This window comes from Aquila chrysaetos, chromosome 13, assembly GCF_900496995.4.
Source record: "Aquila chrysaetos chrysaetos chromosome 13, bAquChr1.4, whole genome shotgun sequence".
In the NCBI taxonomy this organism is placed as follows: Eukaryota; Metazoa; Chordata; class Aves; order Accipitriformes; family Accipitridae; genus Aquila; species Aquila chrysaetos.
In genome coordinates this window covers 37,985,805-38,007,301 of record NC_044016.1, presented here as the reverse complement: position 1 = coordinate 38,007,301, position 21,497 = coordinate 37,985,805, and the positions used below count along the sequence as shown (strand labels likewise).

Below are 21,497 nucleotides of genomic sequence, written 5' to 3'. Positions count from 1 at the left end.
CTTCGGAGGCTGCAGGTCTAAAGTCAGGGTGCAACCCGGATAGTCTGACACTCCTCCTCCCTGCCAGCGAAATCTTTAAAAGCTGCACTGAGATTTCTTTTTCCTACCGCTTTTGAGCACCCTCTGCATGCAGGAGCACCCACCCTTCATCCTCCATCTCACCTCTGGTCCATGCCATCCTAACCAGAGATGCTCTGGGTGCAGAGCTGCTCCCCATCCCTCCCTCTGCCCCTACACCAAGCTCCCTGCCCTGAAGCGTCTTCCCAGTACACTTGACCCAGCTCTTAAGTGTCATCAGCGTATGCCTCTTCGGCACCATGAGCCTGGCAGACCAGCCTCCAAGAGCCATTCAGAGCCAAGTCTTGCATTATAGGATAACGCTGATGCCTTTACATAGTCTGTTTCCTTGCTCCCGCTGCTTAATGATGTCTAATTCCATTAGCATCCAAGACATTAATGCACTGTACATCTAGTAAATACACCGGCCATCCCAACACAATCTGCAGAGGAGTGCAAGGGATTGAACAGGGAACACCTGGAAAACCAGCCAGGAAGGATCCCGGACAAATATAGGTCTCCAAGGAGTATCTTTAGATTAGCAGGCGGCTCTGCCCCCACCTAGACCCCAGGATTTACCTAAATAGCTCCCTTCATCACAAGCAGCCCAGCGTTCATTGCTATTTTAAGCCAGCACCCTGCCCTACTTCCTAAGGAACAGCCTGCCTTCTCCTGCCCATGCAACCAAATGAGCACCAAAAACATTACAGCTAGAGGAGACAAATTCTTCTCAACTCTGCCTTCTTTTATTAAATGAAAAATACTATTTCAGCACAGTACCTAGCTAATCGGGGCTCATTTGTTCTAATTGCTACAGAATGGGCCCTCCAAGCAGCCGGCACAGCCTTGAACCGGGAGAAATGGGATTAACCTTTCACAGGCTGATAGCCAGATAGCAGGGAACCAGAAAAAACATATTAAACATGGGGGGCTCCAGAGGGACACGACCTTCCCTGCTCTCCATCCCACCTCCAGCGCCAATCCGAAGCATCTGGTGTTATTCTCAGAGGAAATAAATAAAAAGACAGCCCAATCTGCTTTCCCTGATGCCTTATCGCAGTTTTCCAAACAGGTTTTAGTACCCAAGGCTAGCGTTGGGGTTTACGTTTTGCCACCAGTGGTGGCATTTCTGTTAATTAGCATGGCAGCAGAGCATCTCTGTTACAGGCTACAGAGAGACCTGGCTCTGGGAAGTTTCATACACAAAAAAAGGGTACTGCTGGCTCGCTCTGGGACAGACAAGGGCTACATGAAGCATACTAGAGCTGAACAGCTTGCATTACCCTAAGATGTTTGCAGAAGTGCCACTTAGCACTGCATTCGACTTCCGATTCATTTTTGGATGAAGTGCCACATGATCTGGCAAAATCAGCACCAATTCTGCAAGACCCAGTCTCAGCGCAGCCAGAAACCTACCCCTTTTCCTAGCACATCCCATTTACAAATAACAGAGCATCTTTCCTGCAACAAAGACTCCCAAAATACCAGGTTCCCAAGTAATTTGGAGAGATCCTATGGGGTTCATGCTTTAAGGGTTATCTACACTCAGGACCTTCTTGAGCTCTGTCCAGACAAGTTGCTATATTATGACACAACTTGCTTTTTAAAGATCCCACCACCGCATCTTGACCCTGATGGTATTTGCACTTTTCCTCTGGCACGCCCCAGGTCTCAGAGCATGCACCTTGGCCTTTACCTCCATTTTTAGCCATTTTCGCAGCTCTTTTTTCCCGTCAAGTATTCCTTATTAGCTACAAAATAGCAACACTAAACAAGACAAACCAATTAAAGCATTACAGAAGACAAACATGAAATGAACAGCAATCACAGTGATGGTAATACATATTTTTTCTTTTCAACGACCGCAATTTCCCTTGTATTCAAGATTTTCCTGAGCCTTCCCTTGCTTTCCATGCAATTACAAAGCTACTTTGACTTTTGTATCAGCGTGCTCTGTTATAAAAATTCTCTACAGCTCCCAACCTACTGCAACTGGAGAAAGCCCAATGCTCAACCATCCAACTGCATTTCAAGAGTAGTAGTTCATATTAAAAAGAAGGTAGGAAGGAATCTACACATTTTTCATAAACTGAAAGCATCTTCAGCCAACAAGATGAACTAGCACACCCTCTGAACCCTATCCACTTGGCAGCAGCGCGGGGGAAGCTCTCCAAAGCCTCTGAAGACGGCATCTATTGATCTGACGCCGGTTTTTGGCTCCCCAGAGGCACGGCTTCTGCTGAAGGCACCGGGAGCCTCGCTGAACAAATCCCGTGGGATTGGACTCCATGCCTCTAGCAGCATCTCTGCCATGCTACAAAGGCACGCGTTCACTGTGTGGAGAGAAGGGGAGCAGCTCGTCGGGTGTTTTCTGTTCGAGCATGACCTCACCCAAGCTGAACATGCAGGTGGTATGAGATATTGCTGGGGTAAACGTGCTCAGATTGCCCCACCGTTCCTTCACTCCCACAAACCTTAGCCAGGTATTAAACAGATGATTTACAACATATCTGAGAGGTTCACACCACAAACCAGGCAGCTGACATGTAAGAGAGCATCATGTCAGGGGTCTTACATTCCATACACGCACTTTAAACATCTTTCAGCTGGGGAAAAAATAAACTAGATATGCAGAAAGGTGCCTGAAAAAGCCTCATGAAAGTTCTTATGAAAGGACAGCAAAGCGCAAACTTGAAAACCCCACCTGTTTACAGGACACTTTTAGTTATGCGGTCTCAGCACCGGTCCCAGCTTTACCACCACCGCACAATTCCTCAATGTCAACCCACTGATGGCGGCTCAGTCTGCCTATCTACAGAAAAGCAGAAACCTAGCCATACTTCATAAAACATAGCACAGGCACTATTGAACAGTACATGAATTAGGCACGTCACTAACTACTGACAAACACACAAGGGCTGCCAAAAAGAGGGCACCGGATCCTAGCTGCTCCTTGTTCACCAGCTTTCTAACAGTGCAACGCTTCAATAACACACACATACAGAAAATCGCTCTAGATTATTTGCTCTGGCTCAGCCAGGTGTCTAAATACCAATACCCTGTTTTTTAAAACAATTTTTCATGGGTGCAACTGCAAACACAGTAAGCTGGATTGCCGTCCACCGTTCAGCCATGCTCACGTGTCTTTGGAAAGGATCCTCGTAGCACACAGCTAAGCTTACCACTGCTGTTGCTTCCCAGAGGATGTTGCACCTTGCAGGCGTGATTTGGTAGAGGTAGAACGAAGCAGGATCGCTTCTGTGCAACAAAAAGCTCTGCAGGTTTGTTTTCATGGAGCTCAGGGCAGGAAGGCAACCACCATGCCCGAGTCCTGAGCTCGATCATCCAACCTATGTGTGTCAGGGGCACTGCAGCAGCCCAAAGCATCGCGCCCACGTGCCTGCGTAACGTGTATTTCACAGGCTGTGGATCCATCAGTTAATTCAAGCCTATCTTTGGCCTAATGTAGATAACCAGACCTAGCTAATCACTCAGATTTCCAGCATAACCACCCCAAGTGCTCTTATGAGAGCACCAAGTCTGAACATTAATGATCTCAGTTAACATCAGCCATCAGTTTGCTGCTAGAACTGGACTACTAAAAAGCAATTCTTGACATACCCTAAAATTAGAGATTTTAATAATGAACATGAAGCTAGGCGAGTACAAGTTTAAGCACAAAACTGAGGCAAATGGAAACACTGTATTTCTCCTGACTAAACGTAATTATAGTTAACACTTCCACAGGGCTCTAGAGATGTAAATATATAGGTTAAACATAGTTAAAATTCTACATCCTACTTAATTGTAGGCATTTTCAATTGAACAAAATTAGCTTTTATCTTCAGGTTTAAATTATTAATAAGCGCGAACAATGTCACCACCTTTAAACAATAATCACAACCATGGAAGAAGCTATTTGTCCCCAGATTTCTAGAGACACTAGAATCAGCGTCCCAAGCATACCTGGGGGAAATCAAATCCTCTCCTTGACAAGTTCCCCCGGCTCTCGGAGCATTAGTGCATGGAGCGAGCAGGCTCCAGCCAACACCACAAGCCTCCACCCCACCTGGCTACAGACTAATTACCAAAATTAGCGGGGGCCATCCGGATGCGGCAGGGTTGTCAAGCCCCCAAGCGGCATTGGTAACGTCGGCAGGATTGCTGATAGGGTTTCCTGGGATCTGGAAGCCCGAGCAGCAGGGACAGCATGTCAGTACGGACGACTCAGCTGAATCATAATGGCTGCATTGACATTACCTTCCCTGAACAAGGCCAACCTAAACACACGCAGCTGCCTGGGATTTAGCAGGAGATTTATGGTTCGCACTGGCCACTCAGGCTGCCTGCAGACCTACAAATCACCAAGCCACATGCACGGCTCTGGGGAAGACCCCGGGTCCCCCAAATCCATAAGCCCTCCAGCCTTATTTTGAGCGGCATGCTGAAAGCAACCCACAAAAGACACCCGCGGTCAGTGTGGAGCTAACCAAGCCCGAAGGGCCTCAAAGTGCGGGCTGCCACCCTAGTCCACTCTCCTCTCATTTAAGGCCACAGTTATTAACGTTTAAACATGTGATCAGCCACATGACAGGCTAAAAAAAAAAAAAAAAAAAAAAAAACAACAAACCCAATTTGGACCCATCCAGAGGAGAAGGTAGAGATGGCAGCGTGCATCTCTCTGGTGGGCACACCCCATACCCGTATAATATAACCATTCCTGGGAAACCGCTCCTTTCATCAGCCGGCTCGGGGCAGCACTACTCCCTGCAACAATTCAAGCCATCCAGGCGAGAAGCTTTAATAACCGGGCGATTGTGTAACTTTGACAGCTGGGTGCCTCTCGGCTACAGCGGTGGGTGCTGAGCAAAAGTTTAAGCAAGCGAAGGCGCGCAGTGGATGTTCCCCAATGCGTGGGTACGATAATGGCACTAGATCAATTAGGGCAGCGAAATGTACATCATACGAGCCTCCTCCTAATCCAGGAGTTTCTCAGCTAACGTATTTCTCTCCTCGTTAACTGCTTCGGTGTCTTCTGCTCTTTCAAAAATAGTACCTACTATAACGGGTCCTGAAGAGGGGGCCAGCTGGCACCCGCCTCGGGGCATCGAAAGAGCGAATAGGGCTTTGGGGGAGGCAAGGCACAGGCAAGCAGGCAGAGAGCTGCCGGAATGAGGGCAGGGTGAGCTCTAACCCCCCCCCAATCCTCAGGGGAAGATACAAAGCAGGGCCAGGCCAGCCCCCTGCTTCCACCCAAAGCAGGGTCTCAGCACCCCAGGCTGGGGGGCGAGGACCTCATGGGTGTGAAGGAACGCAACGCCTGCCTCAGCTGTCCCCCCCCGGGCTGGCACCTCTTCCCTCCGAGCCCACCGCCCCTGCCCTCCTCCGGGCACTGGGCTCTCCCCAGGACGGGGATCCCCCCCCCCAACCAGGGCAGGGATGCCAGCCCCCACCCCCCACCCCTTGCCACCACCTGCTTCCCGCTACCCGTGTGTCCACAGCCCCATGGGGCCGGGGCTCCCCCAGCCCATCACCCCCGCAGCAAGACCCCCACCTCCCACGCACTGCACCCCCCCCCCCCCATCCTTGCACTGCACCAGCGTGAAGACCTGCACCAAAGGAGAAATGAGGCAAGACTGCTCATCCTCTTAGACCGGGGGGGGGGGTGGTGTGTGCCCCCCCAAGCCAAAAATGTGTGTGTGTGTGTGTCCCCAGACTCCTCTCAGAGCAGGTGCCGCCCCCAGCCTCACTTAAAACCGAGATGCCCCCCCCGCCAGGCTCCTCCGCAGAGGTTTCTGCCAGACAAGAGGGACCCCCCCGGCCTGCCCCCCCCCCCAGGGCTCTCCCTCAGGAGGGGTGCCCCACCGGAACCCCCCCCCCCCCCCAAAAAAAAAAAAACCCAAACCCAGGCTCCCCCCTACCCAACGTGCCCCCCCCCGGTCAGTGCGCGCCCCCCACGCAGACAGGGGGCGCCCTCGCCGCCCCCGGCCCCTCACCCTTGACGATGCGCTCGGTGGTCGGCAGCTTGTTGTGGCCGCGCCCGGACATGGTGAGGGGACCCCGGCAAACTGGGCCGCTTCGTACCGGCCTCCCCGCTCCCCTCACCAAGGAGGGGACCGCGGAGGTACTTCCCGGCGGAGTTGAAGCGGGTCCCGAGCGCTGGGATGAGCCGCTGAGGTGCCCCCGGCGGCGGCGGCGGCTCCGCGGCTGCTCCGCTCCCCTCCCCCCCCCCCCCGCCGCCACACCGCCCTCCTCCCTCTCTCCCCCCCCCCCTCCTCCACCGCACTGCGCAGGCGCCGCTCCGCGCCCGCCCCGCCCCTCCGCGCCGCGCCTGCGCGCCAACCGGCGGGGGGAGCGGGGAGGTGCGGCGCCTGCGCTGCGGGTCACGTGAGTGCTTTCCCCGGCCCCTTTCCTGCCGCCATCTTGGAGGGCAAGGGGGTGTTGCTAGGCGACGGGAGGGCGGGTGGGGGGCAAGATGGCGGGAGGGCTGTGAGGAGAGGGGCGCGATGCCCCTTGCCTCCATGAGGCCAAGGGGCTCCTCGCTCCTCAGCAGCCCCCTGCCATGGCCTGGTTCAGGGCCCAAAGGGGGGGGGGGGAGAAGACATAGCAGGTAAAAATAAACCTCCACCGCACCCATCTGGCAGCACAGACTGGGAAATTGGGCACAGGGCGTGCAGCATTCACGCAGCCCAACAGCTTGCGGCATATGGGGAAGCAGAGACAAGCGTTAACACTCCCACTGCAAATAGAAGGGCTAGAGCTTGTCTGAGGGCCGAGGGTGACCCCAGCCAGCGCAGCTTGCTGGGTTTAACCTTTCTGCTGAAGTAGGTAACTGAGGTTGCAGGCGTTCATCAAAGCATGAGGATTTTGCAGCAAAAAAGAGCCCACCTGAAGCCTCGATGCACAGGCCAGGAGCACTGCTGTCTGACAGGCCCCTGGAAGAACTGTGCCAGCGCTGAGGAGGAGAGAGAGCGAGTCAGATGCATTCTGTGACCTTTCTTCCTTAATATAGCATTTATTTTTAAAAAACACCACATTATTTCAAGATTTGTTTTCTTTAGCTGTAACGGGGTTTCTAAAAATTGTGCTTGCCACTTGGAACTGGCAGCTTGAGGGTAACGGTATATAAAAAGGCAAAAAAAGTGAAGTAGAAAAGCAAAGTATGCTTTTTTTTTTTCCCTTCTCCTAATGCAGGGTGGGGAAGCAAGGACACAAATAACACTGCTCCGAGTCAGGCTCCCTCGTGTGAGCTGGAGAGGAATACAACATCCCACAGCCTTGCTCCGAAACCTCAGCCTCCCTCCAGCCAAACGTCAATGCTTGGAAATACATTAAAAAAAAAAAAAAAAAAAAAAAAAAAAGAAAAAAAAAAAGAAAAAGGGCTTTTTGACTCTTAAAGGCAACTCCTGGAACGCTGTGCCACGCGGGCAGGCTTGGGGGGGGGGGGGGGTGTCAGTGCCATCTTCCGTTGGGCCTGCTGCACTGCACAGCCCTGGAAATTGGGGCTGGAAAAGCAGGATTGCATCACCCAGCCTTTCCAGCCCAGCTTAAAGCCTTCCCCTTGGAAAAATCCTGAACCAGCGGAGCTCCCGCCCCTTCACACCCCAACTGGCTCTGGCCACAGGGAGGTTTCTGCCGCTAGAGCACGCTTGCAACCCTCCGTCATTACAGAATATATTTTATTTATGGAATTTTACAAATAACTTTACAATTCACGTGACATAAGTTATGTTCTTTGTTTCAACGCTTATCTCTTACAACACCTGAGTTATTGAAATACTGAGATGGAACTTGAGCTTCGAACTGGACATGGGAAGGGAAACACGGATGAAAATCCATAACAGGCTCAATTTGGGTCGCTTTCCCTCCTCGTCCTCCTGCCTGCCCCATCCCTTCTCCGATGGCAGGTACCAGCCTGCCTGAGCCAGGGACAGGAGCTCTCTCCCACCAGTCCTGTGGCGGAAGGAGGGTCCCTCTCTGCGAGGAGCCTTGTTTCTCTGAGGGGTTTCACCCCCACCCACACACCCAATCTTTGGGTCACAGATTTCTCGAAGTCAACTCAGTTGGCAAGAAACAGGGTTAAACTTGAAATGAGAAGACGACGGACTCATGATCCCCACCGTGTGCCGAGGGGCCCGTACCGGCTCCGAGGAAGCCAAGCGTCAGTCCTTGCCACGTTTCCAGCTCTTGGGGACGCAGAGGACCTCCCAGCCACAGTCTGCAAGCACCTCGCGGTCCCCAGGGGACAGAAAACAAGATTTTCCCCCCCTTCGCCTCCAACGCAGAGGCTGTTCCATCTGTGTGCACCGCTGAACGGCTCCTGCCAGCCACGACTTAGCCCTGGCAGTGCTATAGCTGCCCTCTGCCCCGTGGAAAGCCGCCAGCGATACAGTGTTTTCCAAATACTTCCTTGAGAGAGAAGAGAGGGCACATATGCCATTCAGAGGACTCAGTTTTTCCACATCAAGTCGGTCAGACGGGGCTGCAGCTCTCTCAAGCAGGGAAAGGGAGTTTCCAATACCACTTTCCTCCCAACTACTGATAAATTAGCAGCAACATAAAGCACGGGTAATGACTGCGAAGTGCTGCAGAGGTGGCTGGGTGCCCGAGCCAGGACAGGTCACACTGCTTCGAGGTGGCTCTGTCCCACGGACCAGCCGCAGAGGGAAGAGTGACTTATGATGACCGTCCACACGAACAAGAGACACTGCACGGGATAAAGCAGAGCCCGTCTCTCCTTGAGGGCATCACCAATGGCAGCAAGCGGCCCAAGGACCGTGTGGGACCTCTGGGTTGAAGGGTGCTCCCAAGAAGGCTCCCTGCTCCTCGACATGCTGATATTTAACCTTCTGGGTGCGGGACAAAGCCAACAGCCTCCTGAGTGCCGAGGGGACAAAGTCAATGCCTGGCCTAGCCAAAGCCCCCGAGAGCAGAGGTGCTGAGCCACGAGGATACTGGCAGTGCCACATCTCAACAGGCAGAGACCTACGGACTCAATGCAACTGTTAGGAGCCTAAGAGCAACAGCATCCAGCTGGTACCTAAGGCAAATTAAGAATTACAGTGAGGTACTGGCAGCCAGCGATCAAACCAGGGTACAACGCTACCAGATGGTGCTGAGCCTGCCCCAGGCTATGTCAAGGGCTGAAGTCCCTTGTCTCTTTTGCGATGGGCAGGAAAAATACCTGGCACACCTTCTGCTTTGCTTTCCAACAGGGGTGGAAGGGAAGGTGCGGGGAGCCTCAGCTCCAGCCTCCAGTGCTGAGCAGCACCAAGCCGAGGTGGCAGGATGGCCATCACACTGTCACACACCCCCACGGCCACCTGCACAGGCAGGGAATGAAGGAAAACGCTCAGTGACAAGCCATCCCCGGCACATACACCAAAGCACGTCTCAAAGCCATCCGCACCACTCCTTCATCCCAATCCAGCGCCGTACCCACTAGGGTAAGCTGCCTAAATCAGCTCCCACCTATCAGCGTGGCCACAAACTCAGCACTCCTGGGTGCAGGATAAGGTCTGGGGGGAGAAGGAGGTGCAAGGGGACCTCAGGCAACACGGGCGGGGTGGGCAACGTTATCAATATGATAATAAGTCAATTCACCTAGTGAATCTGGGGAAAGCCAGCCCAGAAGCAGAGCTGTGAAGTGCCTGTAACACCCTTCTCTGGCTACTCCCTAAGGCTGGAAACACACAACCTAAAGAGGTTTACAGTCTATTTTTTTTTTAAAAAAACACCCAGCCCCCACCCCCGAACCTCAGCAACTCAGCAGCATCAGTGTTTAAAAACCGGTGTCCGTTCCCAGGTGTTGGCGTGAGCTTGGTCACAGTCTAAGGACCGATCCCCTGGCTGGGGAGTCTGTGGCCGGGCAGAGGCTCACCGTCCCGGCTCTGCCCTTGCCCCGCACTGCTGTCATGCCCGTCTCACCAGCATTGCCACATGGCTGCCCTCACAGAAGAAGGGTTTTTTTCCTCCCATACAGCAGCAGGGACCTAAGGGAGGTAAGGGCATCCTGCCAGCCTTCTCCCAGCCGCTGCCCCACGCAGCCCATGTGTCAGTCTGACCCGCATGAGGTGCGGTTTGGTGTCCTCTGCTCCGAGCGCTGACGCCCAGAATGTGCTTTGAAAAAAAAAAAAAAAACCTCTTCACCCTGCTCTTCCCAGGGCATCGTCTGGGCTGCCAAGGCAGAACAGGAGCAAAACCAGATGTGGCTCCAGAGACACGCTTCTGAAGACAGCAAAGGTGACGCTCAAATCATGAGCTGTGCTCCTCGAGCCTCCTCTTCCTCGGCAGCTGTCTGTGCTTGGAGAGCACATCTCCGAGGACTGGCTGGTAGGTAACTCTCCAAGAAGGATCTGTACTGATCTGTCCCCATCACACACCCCCCACAAAGGGGTCAGGAGAGCATCACATCCCATCGCACCACTCCGAGCACAAGGAGGGGAGCAACGCAGCTAGAGGAGCTCCTGTCTCCCAACTCCATCCTTCCCAGGACATGTGAGGAGAGAAGGGATAGGACACTGGAAAGAGATCCTCTGGTCAGTTCAGTCCTACAGCAAAGGGGATTAAGCTCCCCTCAGCCTTAAACCAAAATAAAATGAAGTCTGTGGAATAGCTTTAAAAGCAATGCCTCTTCTGTAGTGTGATGTCAGTGCCACACAGGTACCATTGTTTGCTTGCAGCAGGAAAAGGAAAGAAAAAAAAAAAAAAAAAAAAAGAAATACCCCCCCCCCCCCCCCCCAAACCAACCAAACAAAAAAAAACAAGCAGAAAAACTGGAACAGGGCTGTGAGTCGGGCTGGTCCTACCCTATCTGGATCTGGCCGGAGTACATGGTGAGCAGCACCATGATGGTGAAGCCCGTCAGCAGCCCTGCGTTCTGGATAGCGAAGGTGATCAGCATGCTGCCATTCTGCTCGTCCTCCTGGCTGACCTCATTCATTTCAGGGAACTGTAGGGGGAAGAGAGAGCGATGGCTCAGTTCAGAGACTGGAGTGGCTCTGTCCTGCCTCACTGCTTCCCACCCCATGCCACCATCCCGGCAAATATTCACACCGCCTGTCCTGGGGCTCTCAGCCGGGTCACCGTGCCACCAGTCCAGGAGGCAAAGCAAAGCAGAGACGAATGCCGGCCACTACAGACAGCATCTGTGTTTGCCAGGTAGACAGAGCAAACATCCCCTCTCCAGGCTGAGAGCAAGCCAGAACTCTTCCTAGCCAGGCAAAAAAAAAACCCAAACCCTGGCAAGGTCCCAACCATGCACCCGGCAGCCCCCGTGGCCCATCATTTACCATGTCAGCCAGCGCAATGTACAGAAACATCCCTCCGGCCAGCGCAAAGATCCAGTTGGCAGAGAAGTGGCTGCCGGCCACGATGCCGAAGGCCAAGCCCACATAGCAGCAGCAGGCAGAGATGAAGTTGAAGAAGAGCGCTTGGCGGATGGTCATCCCGGCGTTCAGCAGGATGACAAAGTCCCCTGCGGGAGAAGAGGACGGGGAGGATGAGGAGGGAGGGGGCTATCACTGGGCAGGCAGCAGCATTGGGACAGCACCGAGGTGCTCATATTCAGCGCCTGATTTTGCGTGAGGTCAAGCGTGGGCTCCCCATCCCCGCTGGCGCCGAGCGCTGACCACACCAGCTGCCTGCCAGCTCCCGGCCCTGCCCGCGCATAAATTCGGACAGTCAAACCCAAACCGCTGCCTGCCTCCCCCCTCCCAAACCAACGAGGTGTTGTTTTTTTTTTTTCTTCAGATGTCTCCATCTAAATTTAAATCTCAGACATCATATTACCTCGTTATTTTTAGAGCTGTGATTACTCAGTGTAGTTTACAGCCTTGCCTTCCCCCCACCCTCATTACTCTGTTTATTCCGCCCAACATTTGCCTTTCCCTCAAGAAACAACGGGTAGGACCAGGAAAGCGGCAGGGTTAGCCTTAAAGAGGGGCAGATCTGAAAGCCCTCGCAGCACCTTTCCCCAAGGACTCACGTACCCAGCTCGTGCGGGAACTCCTCGCAGAGGATGGCCACGGAGGTGCTGATCCCTTGGAAGACGGAGACTGTGAAAGAGGCCCCGATGGCCAACCCGTCGATGAAGTTGTGGAGGCCGTCGCTGAGGGTGATCATCCACGCCAGCGTGCCGATGTCGGAGTACCGCACCTCCTTCAGCCAGTAACACGCGCTCTGGGAGGCCTGCAGATCCTGCCGTGGCACCCCGACAGCGGGGACTCAGCACCCAGCCGGTCTTGGGGGGAGGTCACCGCTCCCTCCACCGGCCAGGGGAACCCACCCCTCCACGCATTAAATCCACACGAGGCTTGACCCGAGACGTTTGCTTTCCACTACACACAAAGGATTTCGTCAGGGAGGTGCAACAGGCTTCAAAACTGCTCTTTTTCATTGACATGCAGGTTTTTTTCCACGCACCCACCCGCCACCCCACAGCAGAAGGCACTAACCTGGACCGAGAGGGAGCCCACCACAACCTTCTCGTCCCCAGAGGGGGTCTTGCACTCCAACTCGCTGGTTATGTGCGGGATCATGTGGTCCAGGTCCCCGTTCTGCAGCTTCTCTGTGATCCCCTCCTCCTGGTCCTTCTTGGAAGGCAGAGCCTCGGGGCCGTAGTGGCTGTGCCCGTGGTGATGCTGCGGGACAGCGGGGATTCACGGGTGTCAGCTACCCCCGGCATTTCTGCCGTTTCCCACCCCAGCAGCACTCCAAGCAGCCCCTGCTCAGCCTCACCTGGTCTTTCTGCTTCAGGAGCATCTTCAGGACCTTCTCCGTGAAGAAGAAGAGATAGAAGCCCCCGAACACCACGGCGGATTTGGAAACGTAATAATCTTCTTGAGGATTGAATCCAAACGCCTGCAGGCAAAAGGGGACAAGTGACAGGACTGGGGAACAGTCTCCAGCAGCATGTCTGCCTTTGTCCCTGGCAGCTCTGGGGCAACATCACCGCTTTCTGACCTCTCTCTAAGCAGCAGCTGCTCCAGGGGCAAGCTCAGAAAATGCCTTCATGCACCTTTAATCTCCCTCACTCCCCCAGCCAAGCTGGCTGTGCCCCAAGCCATTGGATCCACCACCTTGCACCAGGGCAGGGATGCTAAAAGCAGGCTTAGAAAGCCCCCACTGTCTCGGCACCAAGGTGACCTGCAGGGCTAGAAGGGCAATAAAATAGCACTTCTCTGCTTGTAGCAGACCGGAGGTCTCCCTGGAGCGATTCCCTTCCAAAGAGGGGTGAAATGCCAGCTCCAACTGTGGTCCCGAAGGGCTTCCAGCCTCCGTACCTCGCTCTCGGCTCCCCTCCGATGTCGCCTTCCCCTTCTCCAGCCAGCGAGCGCCCAGAGAGAAACAGCCCCCAAAAGAGAGAGAAAAGGACAGACCCGACGATCCTCACCCTACCTCGGGAATGAGCTGGAAGAGGGCGTTGGAGTAGAGAGTTCCAATCGCCAGAGCTATGAAGTAGAGGAGCAGCCGCTTGTAAAAGGTCTTCTTCATGAAGGGTACCACGCTGGCTCCCACCAGCGAGCAGAGGGAGATGACGGTCACGCAGAGGAAACCGTAACCCCAGACTGCGGCGTGCGTGCCAAACCCACCCCGGGGGAATCGGACGAGGGGAGGTTGTCGGGGGGAAAGGAGATCAACGTGGGGAAGGGAAGGGAGGGGAAGGAATCCACACCAAGAGGAAAGAGAGAGGAGGGAGGGAGAGGGGGGAGAGAAGAGGACATTAATTAGTGATTGCTTGTTCATCTGGCATTGGCTCAAGAGGGGTGAACCTGGTGTTGAGTGGCTTTGGAAACAGCTCTTTGGGAAGGGTCAGAGGGACACTCCGCTGTGGAGCTTGCACCAAACGACCGAGAGAGGAGACCTCCCTTGGAGCAAACAGCTCTCTTTTAACACTGGGCTAGCGCTGAGTTTTGGCAGCCAGGACGTTTCAGAGCCAGCACCCCAGCTCTGCTCCCTGAGCCCCCATGGGACATTGGGTGGCTGTTCCAGTGCCACAGAGCACCAAGGTCCCCCGAGCATCTCGTACGCTCCGTCCTTGTCCTGCAGCCCGGAGAGACGCAGCCGGTCCCCGCAAGCCACGCTGGGATGCTCTGACTGATGGCAAGGGTGGAGCGTACGTAAGGCACTTCAGTTCCTGGCAGATCAGGAAATATAGCCGCTTGGTTTTTATGTTCGGCAAATAAAAGTTGCAGTTCTGGAGTTGGATAGGAGCCTTGAAAAAACATCCCCCGCCAACACGGATGAGGCATTCGCTGCCCAAGAGCAAAGCAGGCAACACCGGGGAGCAAAACCCAGCAGCAGCAAAGGGTGCTCTGCTCAGAGGAAAGGCTGCACCTTAAATGCAGCATTTTAAGGCTGGATGTGCACGAGCTTGGATCCAGCTTGTCATCTACCCATGCTCCACAAGGGCTATGCAAAGCCTCCTGGACCGGGGAGCTGAGGAAGCATGCATGTTTTGAAGGTGTCCAATCTGAGGGCACGTGGGTGTATTTATTCAACTCCGGAACTGTGCAATTACAACACAATTAATTTGCAATATATCTGTCAGTCCCATCAGAGCACCAGGAAACCTCATGTAAGCCTAAACCCTTGTGGGAGCATCAGTCTTGTAAATCAGGGGGGAAAAAAGGGCAATTAAAACATTTGTAAAAGTTGGCTGACTCAAGAGGAAGCTGGTGCTTCTCTGGACTGTTCTCTGTGCTTTTACACCAATATTTCCTCCGCCTTGCACGTCTTCCCATCTGGCTCACACCACTAGCGCTGCCGCATCTCAGTGGCCTCAGAGCCAGGTAGCTCTGCATGAGGCAGGGCTGAGCACATCCCTCCAAGGGATAAACTCCCTTGCAAAGCAGACACAGCCCATGGGGCAGGAGCAAACAGCTTCTCCCACCATCTTCCCGGACCTCAGACCTGGTCAGCAGCATTGCAAGGACCCAGCAGGGCTGGAGGACACAGCCTCCCCGCACTGTCTGCACACTCTCGAGGGTTTCCTGGTGCTCAGAGGGGCGAGAAAAGCCCTGTGGAGCCCCTGAGACAAGCCCTCAGCCTTGGGTGACGGAGGGATCAGTTCGATTCGGCAGGGTGGAGGCAGAGAGGGTGCCCAGAGAGCTGCCCTCAGAGACGGGAGAGAGGCAGGGACTTTCTACCGCACCTCTGGGATGAGCTGGAAGAGCGCGTTAGAGAGCAGCGTGCCGATGGAGAGTGCGATGAAAAACGTGAGGACCCGGCTGAAAAATGCCTTCTCGGTACACGGTACGATGAAGACTCCGAGCAGGGAGGCCACGTTAATCATTGACACACTGAGAAAACCAAAGCCCCACACTGCGGAACGAGAAGAAACGAGGGCCAGACATTACCGAGGCTCTCGGTGTGGGGAGACGGGGAGGACCCCGAGACCTCGGATCCGGGCAGGTGGAAAAGGCTGGCTCTGGGTCTATACCCCGACGCCGGGGCCAGCCTTGCAGCACCGGAGTGTCTCTCTCTGCGCTCCAGACACTTCAACTGCGACACAAACTGTCATTTTTGTTGCAGGGCAGGTGGAAATGAAGCCACCAGGTTACTTGGAAGAGGCTTTCCTGAGTCAGCCCCGGCCTCACGGCGTGGGACAAGGCAGTGCTGTGCTCAGGGCAGCTGATCCAAGACCTTGGGCATCGTCAGGATCTGGATGCCTGGAAGCTCATTTCGCATCTGCTGGTGGCTGGAGGCCAGCGGGTCCCTAAACGTGCCAAGTCATCCCCACTTACCCACAAGGACTCACAGCAAGGTCCCCACCATCCAGCTATCCCAGAGAGCCGTGCTGCAGGCACAGCTCTGACCTGCGGCGTGTGCGATCGGGGGCAAAACCACGCCGCGAGCCCACGACACAAACCACACTGGGGAAAACCCGTCAGGACTCCTGGCTGCTGTAGGCAAGCTGCCTCCTCTTGTCTCTGCCAGACTCTGCCTGTGCCCCAAAGCCGGGAAGGAGAACCGGCTGTCCCGCAGGTCCCAGGGTGCCTCATATCCCTGAGCTCCGTGCCCCGGGCTGGGCAGCGCTTGTGCCCCCTGCTTCCCTGCTTACCTTCGGCCGAGCTGGGTCTGCTCTCCTCTGTCTGCTCGTTTTCCTCATTTTCCAGGTTCTCGGAGGCGCACGCCCCCGACTCCAGCTGCTGCAGGATGGTGGGGCAAAACTCCTTGAACTCGCTGTGCCCCACGGCGGAGCCCTCGCTCAGGTTGTGGATGGCGAAAAGCTCAACGGAACTGAAGCACTGGGGAAGAGAAGAGACAAGCACGTGCCTCAAGACTCCCGCAGCTCTGCAAAGAGACTTTAGGGGTCTGCAGAGCCCCTGCCTTACCCGGGAGAGGTTCACCCTTTGCTGCGGCGGTTGGGAGACATTGGCGTGCCCCACTCCCACATCCAGGCGGTTCAGCAGGGCCTTGAGCTGCTTCAGGCTCAGAGTTTCACTCTCGCCGTACCGCTGGAGGAGATCCTGCAGGAAGGAGGCTGCAGAGAGCTCCAGTCCCGCGGCATCCCTGCCCGCCCAGACCCGCAGGCAGGGGAGAAGGCAGAGCAGCATGAGCAGGCAGCAGCCCCGGGGGCCTGCGCTGGGGATCATGGTGTCTCAGGGATGCTGGAAGAGAAACCATGTGCTGCCATTAGCTTTAGCATCCCCAGCGGCTCCGACCACCGCTCTTCCACCCCACAGCTCCATCAGGAGACGGCAGATTTCTTCCCCAGGGACCCCCAGGCTGGGGAAGACACAGCTTTGCACAGTGCTGAGAGCACCCAGATCCCGAGGAGGAACATCTTTTCACGAGCAATACAAGACCAGCCGCTTCTCCTCCACCCTGAGCCAAACCCCCAGCACCACCTCCCCAAGCACCCTGCTCACCGCAGCCGTGTGCTCAGGGGTGGGGGCCTGCCGGGACACGGCTCCCAGGGGCTCTCCAGCTCTGCAGCACCTCGGGATCCCTGGGGAAGAGTAGCCAGTGGATGGAAAGCAGGTGGCAGCGTGCAGGCAGGGCTGCGATGGGGATCCCGCACACATGCCTCCGCCAGCGGTGCAGCCAGAAAACCCCAGTGCAGTTAATTCCAACACCAGCTGCTAAATTCGGCTCTCCGAGGGGCAAGGAAGTCAAGCACCGGCCACGCTAACGCCACGTTGGGTCCCCTTCGTGCCACCAGACCTGGGACACGCACCCCTCGGGGACCTCTGGCCACCCACGCCAGCGTTCGGAGGACATGGGAGCCCAGGGGACAGAGGTAGCATTTTCATTAAGTTATATTTTAACTACGATAATTACAGCGAACCAGGTCCTTCCCAGCCGCAACTGTAGATGCCTTTGTAGTATTTGCCTAGAATCAATCCTTGCCCTCTCCGCTCCTTTCATATAAGCTAGGAATCAATAAAAGTGGGACGGCAGAGACTGGGGGAGCCGGGGTTCGCCCGCCAGCACGCGTTGGGTGCAAAGGAAGGGGCTCAGAGAGAGGGTGGGAGGCCGGGCATGACCCGCACGTCTACCTTGGGCAGCACCCAAGAGGCTGGAGCAGGGCCCAGGCTGCCTTCCTGGAAGAGCTTCACTGAAAGGTGGACAGCAAATTTGGGATTCACAAGGACAAACAGAAAATAATTTGCTATCCACCGCCTCCGTATGCCCGGCAGCCATCCCGTTCCCAGCCTGGGGCTTCGCTCCCCTCCCAGAGGGTTGGGCACACGCTGCCTCGTGGTTTCCCCTTCCATGGGGGGAAGCGGTTTGCAGCCCCGGGATGGTTCCTGCACTGTTGTGCACGGGGCCCCATCCAGCCCAGCTCTGCCCTGGCACAGGACCTGCCACCCCGGCCAAGCCGCGCTCCCTCTGGCTGCTCCGGCACCCCGCCACGCTCGTCCCGTGCTGACGGCTTGCAGATTTTGGTCTCTTCCAAAAACAAGCCCTAGACATTTTTGAAGCCCGGCCAACCAATTGTTCTGAAAATAACCTGGGGCTGGGTTTGCGAGGCACGGTGCTGCTCGGGACTGCGAGGCCAAGCCCAGCAGGACCCTGTTCCCCCTCCAGGACCCCGTCCCCCCTCCAGGACCCCGTCCCCCCTCCAAAGGTGCCCACATTCCCACAGGTTTTACAAGCTTACCACCACTTTGCGAGCTTTGTTCTCCAGGATGGCGCAGGCCTTGGAGGTTTTAGCCTCCTCCTGCCAGGGCTTAGCTGGGATGCTTTGGCTTAACCCCTCTCCTCCCAAAATGGGGGAGCGAGCTCATCTGGTGAGGTGCTGGTGATGGTAACACCCTGCTCGGTGGGGCCTACCTGAGGGACCTCTGACTCTTCAGCATCCCCCAGCGAAAGCAGAACACCTTCTGCCTCCCCCCTACCCAAATCCACCCTTCCAGACAGGTCCTCCCTGGGCAATGCCCTGTCACAGCCCCAGAAGCCAGGGCGGCCACATGGGACATCTGGGTGGCCAGTGACTCCCACAAAGTACACAGGCGCTGGCACACAGCCCACGGTGGCAAAGGCCTGTCCCGGCGGCACCGCATCCCAGGAATGGGTTGTCTGCCTTTCCCTCTCCGTGCCAGCCAAGCGCTCCCCACATCCCTCGTCCTGCTGGGAGCCATTCTGCCCGGAGCACACCAATTATCGCCAGCCCGTGCCAAGGCATGCAGCCCTCTCCAGTGCCAAAATCACCCCTGGGGTTCCTCCCAAAACCGGGTTGAGCCAGGCGCACCCAGGGTGGAAAACTGGACCTCAACTTTTACCCAGCTACCAAACAAAAGGCAGGAAGCGGTTTGCAGGCAGAGCCGGGCAGGGGTTTGAATTGCACGGGCTCGCCGCCGTTTTAGGGCAGAAACAAGGTAGAGGAGCCATCCCTTGGGAAGAAGGGCGCAAGGTGGACCAGCCTTGGGGCTCAGATCCCCCCGAACACCACGGAGACCCCAGGACAAGGCAGGAGGGTTTCAAACACATCCAAGCCCCCCCATCCCAGGGGCAAAGGGGAACTGCAGCAAACACCCCGGAGACACAAACCCCTGCTGCGGTCTCTCCATCGCTGCCGCCAGCTGAGCAGGACACCCCCCCCCAAAAAAAAGTCCCCCAGCCTCCTGCCCGCTACCTTCAAGGGCGTCCTCTTGCCAGCCACGGGACCTGCGGTGCCGCGCTCGGCCCAGCGCCTGACCTACTTTATCGCTCGCTGCCGCGCTGGGACGGGGGAGAGGGAACAAATCTCTGCCGTGGGGAGGGGATGCCCAGGAGGGTGTCCTACGGGACGTGCCCGGGAACGATGCCCGGCAGTAACGAGAATTGCGAAGGAGCTGCCAAGGCCAGGCAAAGCCCCTCTTCTTTCCCACCTCCCTCGGGTTCGCTTCCCAGAGCTCATCGATCCCCGTTGCAAACCACCCCCCCTCCGACCGCGAAGGTGAAGCCGGGAACAAGAAACGCTGGCAAAGCCGAGCACGGCCCCGGCGACGTCAGCCCCACGCCACACGCTTCCCAAAATCCCACGCAGGGACAGCTCGCTGTCGCAAACCTGGAGGGGAACAGCGGGGGCCCCCAAAACCCCTTCGGTTTGCATTCCCCCCCCCACCTCCTGCAGGGGTGGTTTGCAGCCAGCGGTCTCGACCTCCTTCCGGAGCAAAAGCCGCTCCACGTGTCTGGCAGCGAAGGCAGGACCTGCCTGCTGGCAAGGAGGGTTTCCATGCCCTGGGGCACGTCTGCACCCTGGAAGGACCGCAGCAGCCTGCCACGCTCACGCCGGGCCACGGCCTCCGAGCCACGGCCTCCCTTTGCTCCCCCAGGCTGCCTCCACTCACTTTCTTGCCCCTTAATTTCCCCCAAACCCCTGCCCGCGGGCCCTGGTACAGGCAGGCAGGCAGCAAAACCGGCTGCCCTGGAGCTACCCTGGCTAGCCCACCCCAAACAGCCCACCCCCCCTACTCCTGCCCCGGTCCCCCACTCCCTTGCCGGACCTCCCCGCTGCCAGCCCCGCTCCCTGCCCCATCCCAACACCAGTCCCCACCCCACAGCAGCCCCCCCGGCCCCTCTATCCCCTGTCCCAGTCCCGCCTGGCCCCGGTCCGGCCCCGGAGCTGGTACCGCTGGTACCAGACCCCATAGCTGGGTTGTCCACCCCACACCTACCCGCACCCTCACCTGGCCCCACACCCCCACGGGCAGTCCCAAAGCGAGCCCCATAGCTTCCCCCAGGCCCTAAACCCGACCTTAGGCGAGGTCCTAAACCCCAAAACCGGTCCCAGACCCCAAAACTGGTCCTAGACCCCAAAACCGGTCCCAGACCCCAAAACCGGTCCCTGCATCCTTTCCTGCATCCCAATCCCGGGGCTCGGATCCCGCTCCCCCACCACCCTCCCCGCGGTGCCTCGTCCTCGCAGCCGCTTCCCTGCCCGCTCCCAATCCAATCCAATCCAACCCAATCCCATCCCATCCCGGCCCGGCCCGGCCCGGTCCTACCTCCCGCTCCCGCCGCCGTCGCCGCCCGGTCCGCCCGGTCCCGGCCGCGCAGGGCGCACGCTCGGCCGGCGGCACGGGGAGCATTCCCATTGGACGGCGTCACGGCAGGCCCCGCCTCCCTCCTCCCAACCTCCCCCGCCCCGCGCCCGCAGGTCGCTGAGCAGCGCCGAGCACCGCGGCGGCAGCGGCACGGCACGGGCGGTGGGCTACGGGGGGGGGCGGGCACCCCCCCCACGGACCTTGCCCGGGGACACGGGGGTGTAGGGCACTGCAGAGAGCCCCCAGGCGCCCCGTGGGGGTACGGGGCTCCCCACGGAATCCTCCCGCGGGGACAGAGCACCCCACAGAGCCCCCCCCCCCCCGGGTATATGGCACCGAACAGACCCCCCAGGCATGTCTTGGTGGCATGGAGCACCCCATGGAGCCCCCCAAGCACCCCTTGGGGTTATGGAGCACCCCTCAGACCCTCCCCTCCCCCAAGGACTCTTTGGGGGCATGGGGCACGCCACAGACCCCTCCCGGGGGGATGGGGTACCCCATGGATGCCCCCTGGCCATCCCTCAGGGGTATAGGGCACCGCACAGACACACACCCCCCCCCCCGGGAACCCTTTGGGGGCACAGGGCACCCCTGAGCCCCCTCCCAAGGGGACTGAGTACTAAACAGACCCCACCTGAGGGGACATGGCACCCCAGGGACCCCCCTGGAAGGGACCGGGGTGGGGGGGGCTGAGTATGTCAGCCGGGGGCCATCCCAGCTCTCCTGCCGGTGCCAAGGAGCCGGCAAGGACAAGGCAGCCTTTCTCCCAGCCGGCAGCGGCGACGGCACGATATAAAAAGCCGGCTGGTGGGAGGCCAGGCACACCGGGGGCCTGGCCAGCTGCCCTGAGCCATCACCCCCACTTTGGCCCCAGCACCCCCCCAGCCGCTCGAGGCCAAGCATCCCCCTGTGCCAAAACACCCGCCCGGGCTGGGCGAGCGAAGGCTGCCAAAGTCCGCCGGG

The 21,497-nt window shown here is 57.2% G+C and overlaps 2 protein-coding genes across 9 annotated transcripts in view; both read right to left on the bottom strand.

Annotated features, from left to right (window-relative positions):
- The window catches only part of PPP3CC (protein phosphatase 3 catalytic subunit gamma), a 35,124-nt gene extending 28,835 nt beyond the window's left edge, over window positions 1-6,289 (bottom strand). For 4 of the 5 annotated variants that reach the window (XM_030035743.2, XM_030035745.2, XM_030035744.2 and 1 more), the window contains exon 1: window positions 6,054-6,289. In XM_030035743.2, coding sequence (XP_029891603.1) covers window positions 6,054-6,105 — 52 coding nt within the window. In that variant the 5' untranslated portion in view covers window positions 6,106-6,289. Of the gene's footprint in view, window positions 1-4,145; window positions 4,273-6,053 lie in introns of those variants that run through there. The other variant, XM_030035746.2, reaches the window with a different exon arrangement.
- A 1,430-nt stretch (window positions 6,290-7,719) lies between these two features.
- On the bottom strand, window positions 7,720-20,591 carry SLC39A14 (solute carrier family 39 member 14). 4 transcript variants are annotated; one of them, XM_030035749.2, is made up of 10 exons: window positions 20,496-20,530; window positions 16,932-17,011; window positions 16,395-16,670; window positions 16,121-16,307; window positions 13,456-13,625; window positions 12,796-12,918; window positions 12,513-12,698; window positions 12,048-12,255; window positions 11,349-11,533; window positions 7,720-11,008 (listed from the first exon to the last, which is right to left on the bottom strand). In XM_030035749.2, exons 3-10 carry the CDS (start codon window positions 16,653-16,655, stop codon window positions 10,862-10,864), a joined length of 1,467 nt encoding a protein of 488 aa, XP_029891609.1. In that variant the 5' UTR covers window positions 16,656-16,670; window positions 16,932-17,011; window positions 20,496-20,530; the 3' UTR covers window positions 7,720-10,861. The 4 variants fall into 4 exon arrangements, with proteins under 4 accessions (XP_029891609.1, XP_029891608.1, XP_029891610.1 ...); XM_030035748.1 differs by lacking the exon at window positions 16,932-17,011 and having other exon boundaries at window positions 20,496-20,591; XM_030035750.2 differs by lacking the exons at window positions 16,932-17,011; window positions 20,496-20,530 and adding an exon at window positions 19,142-19,904.
- Window positions 20,592-21,497: the final 906 nt, after the last annotated feature.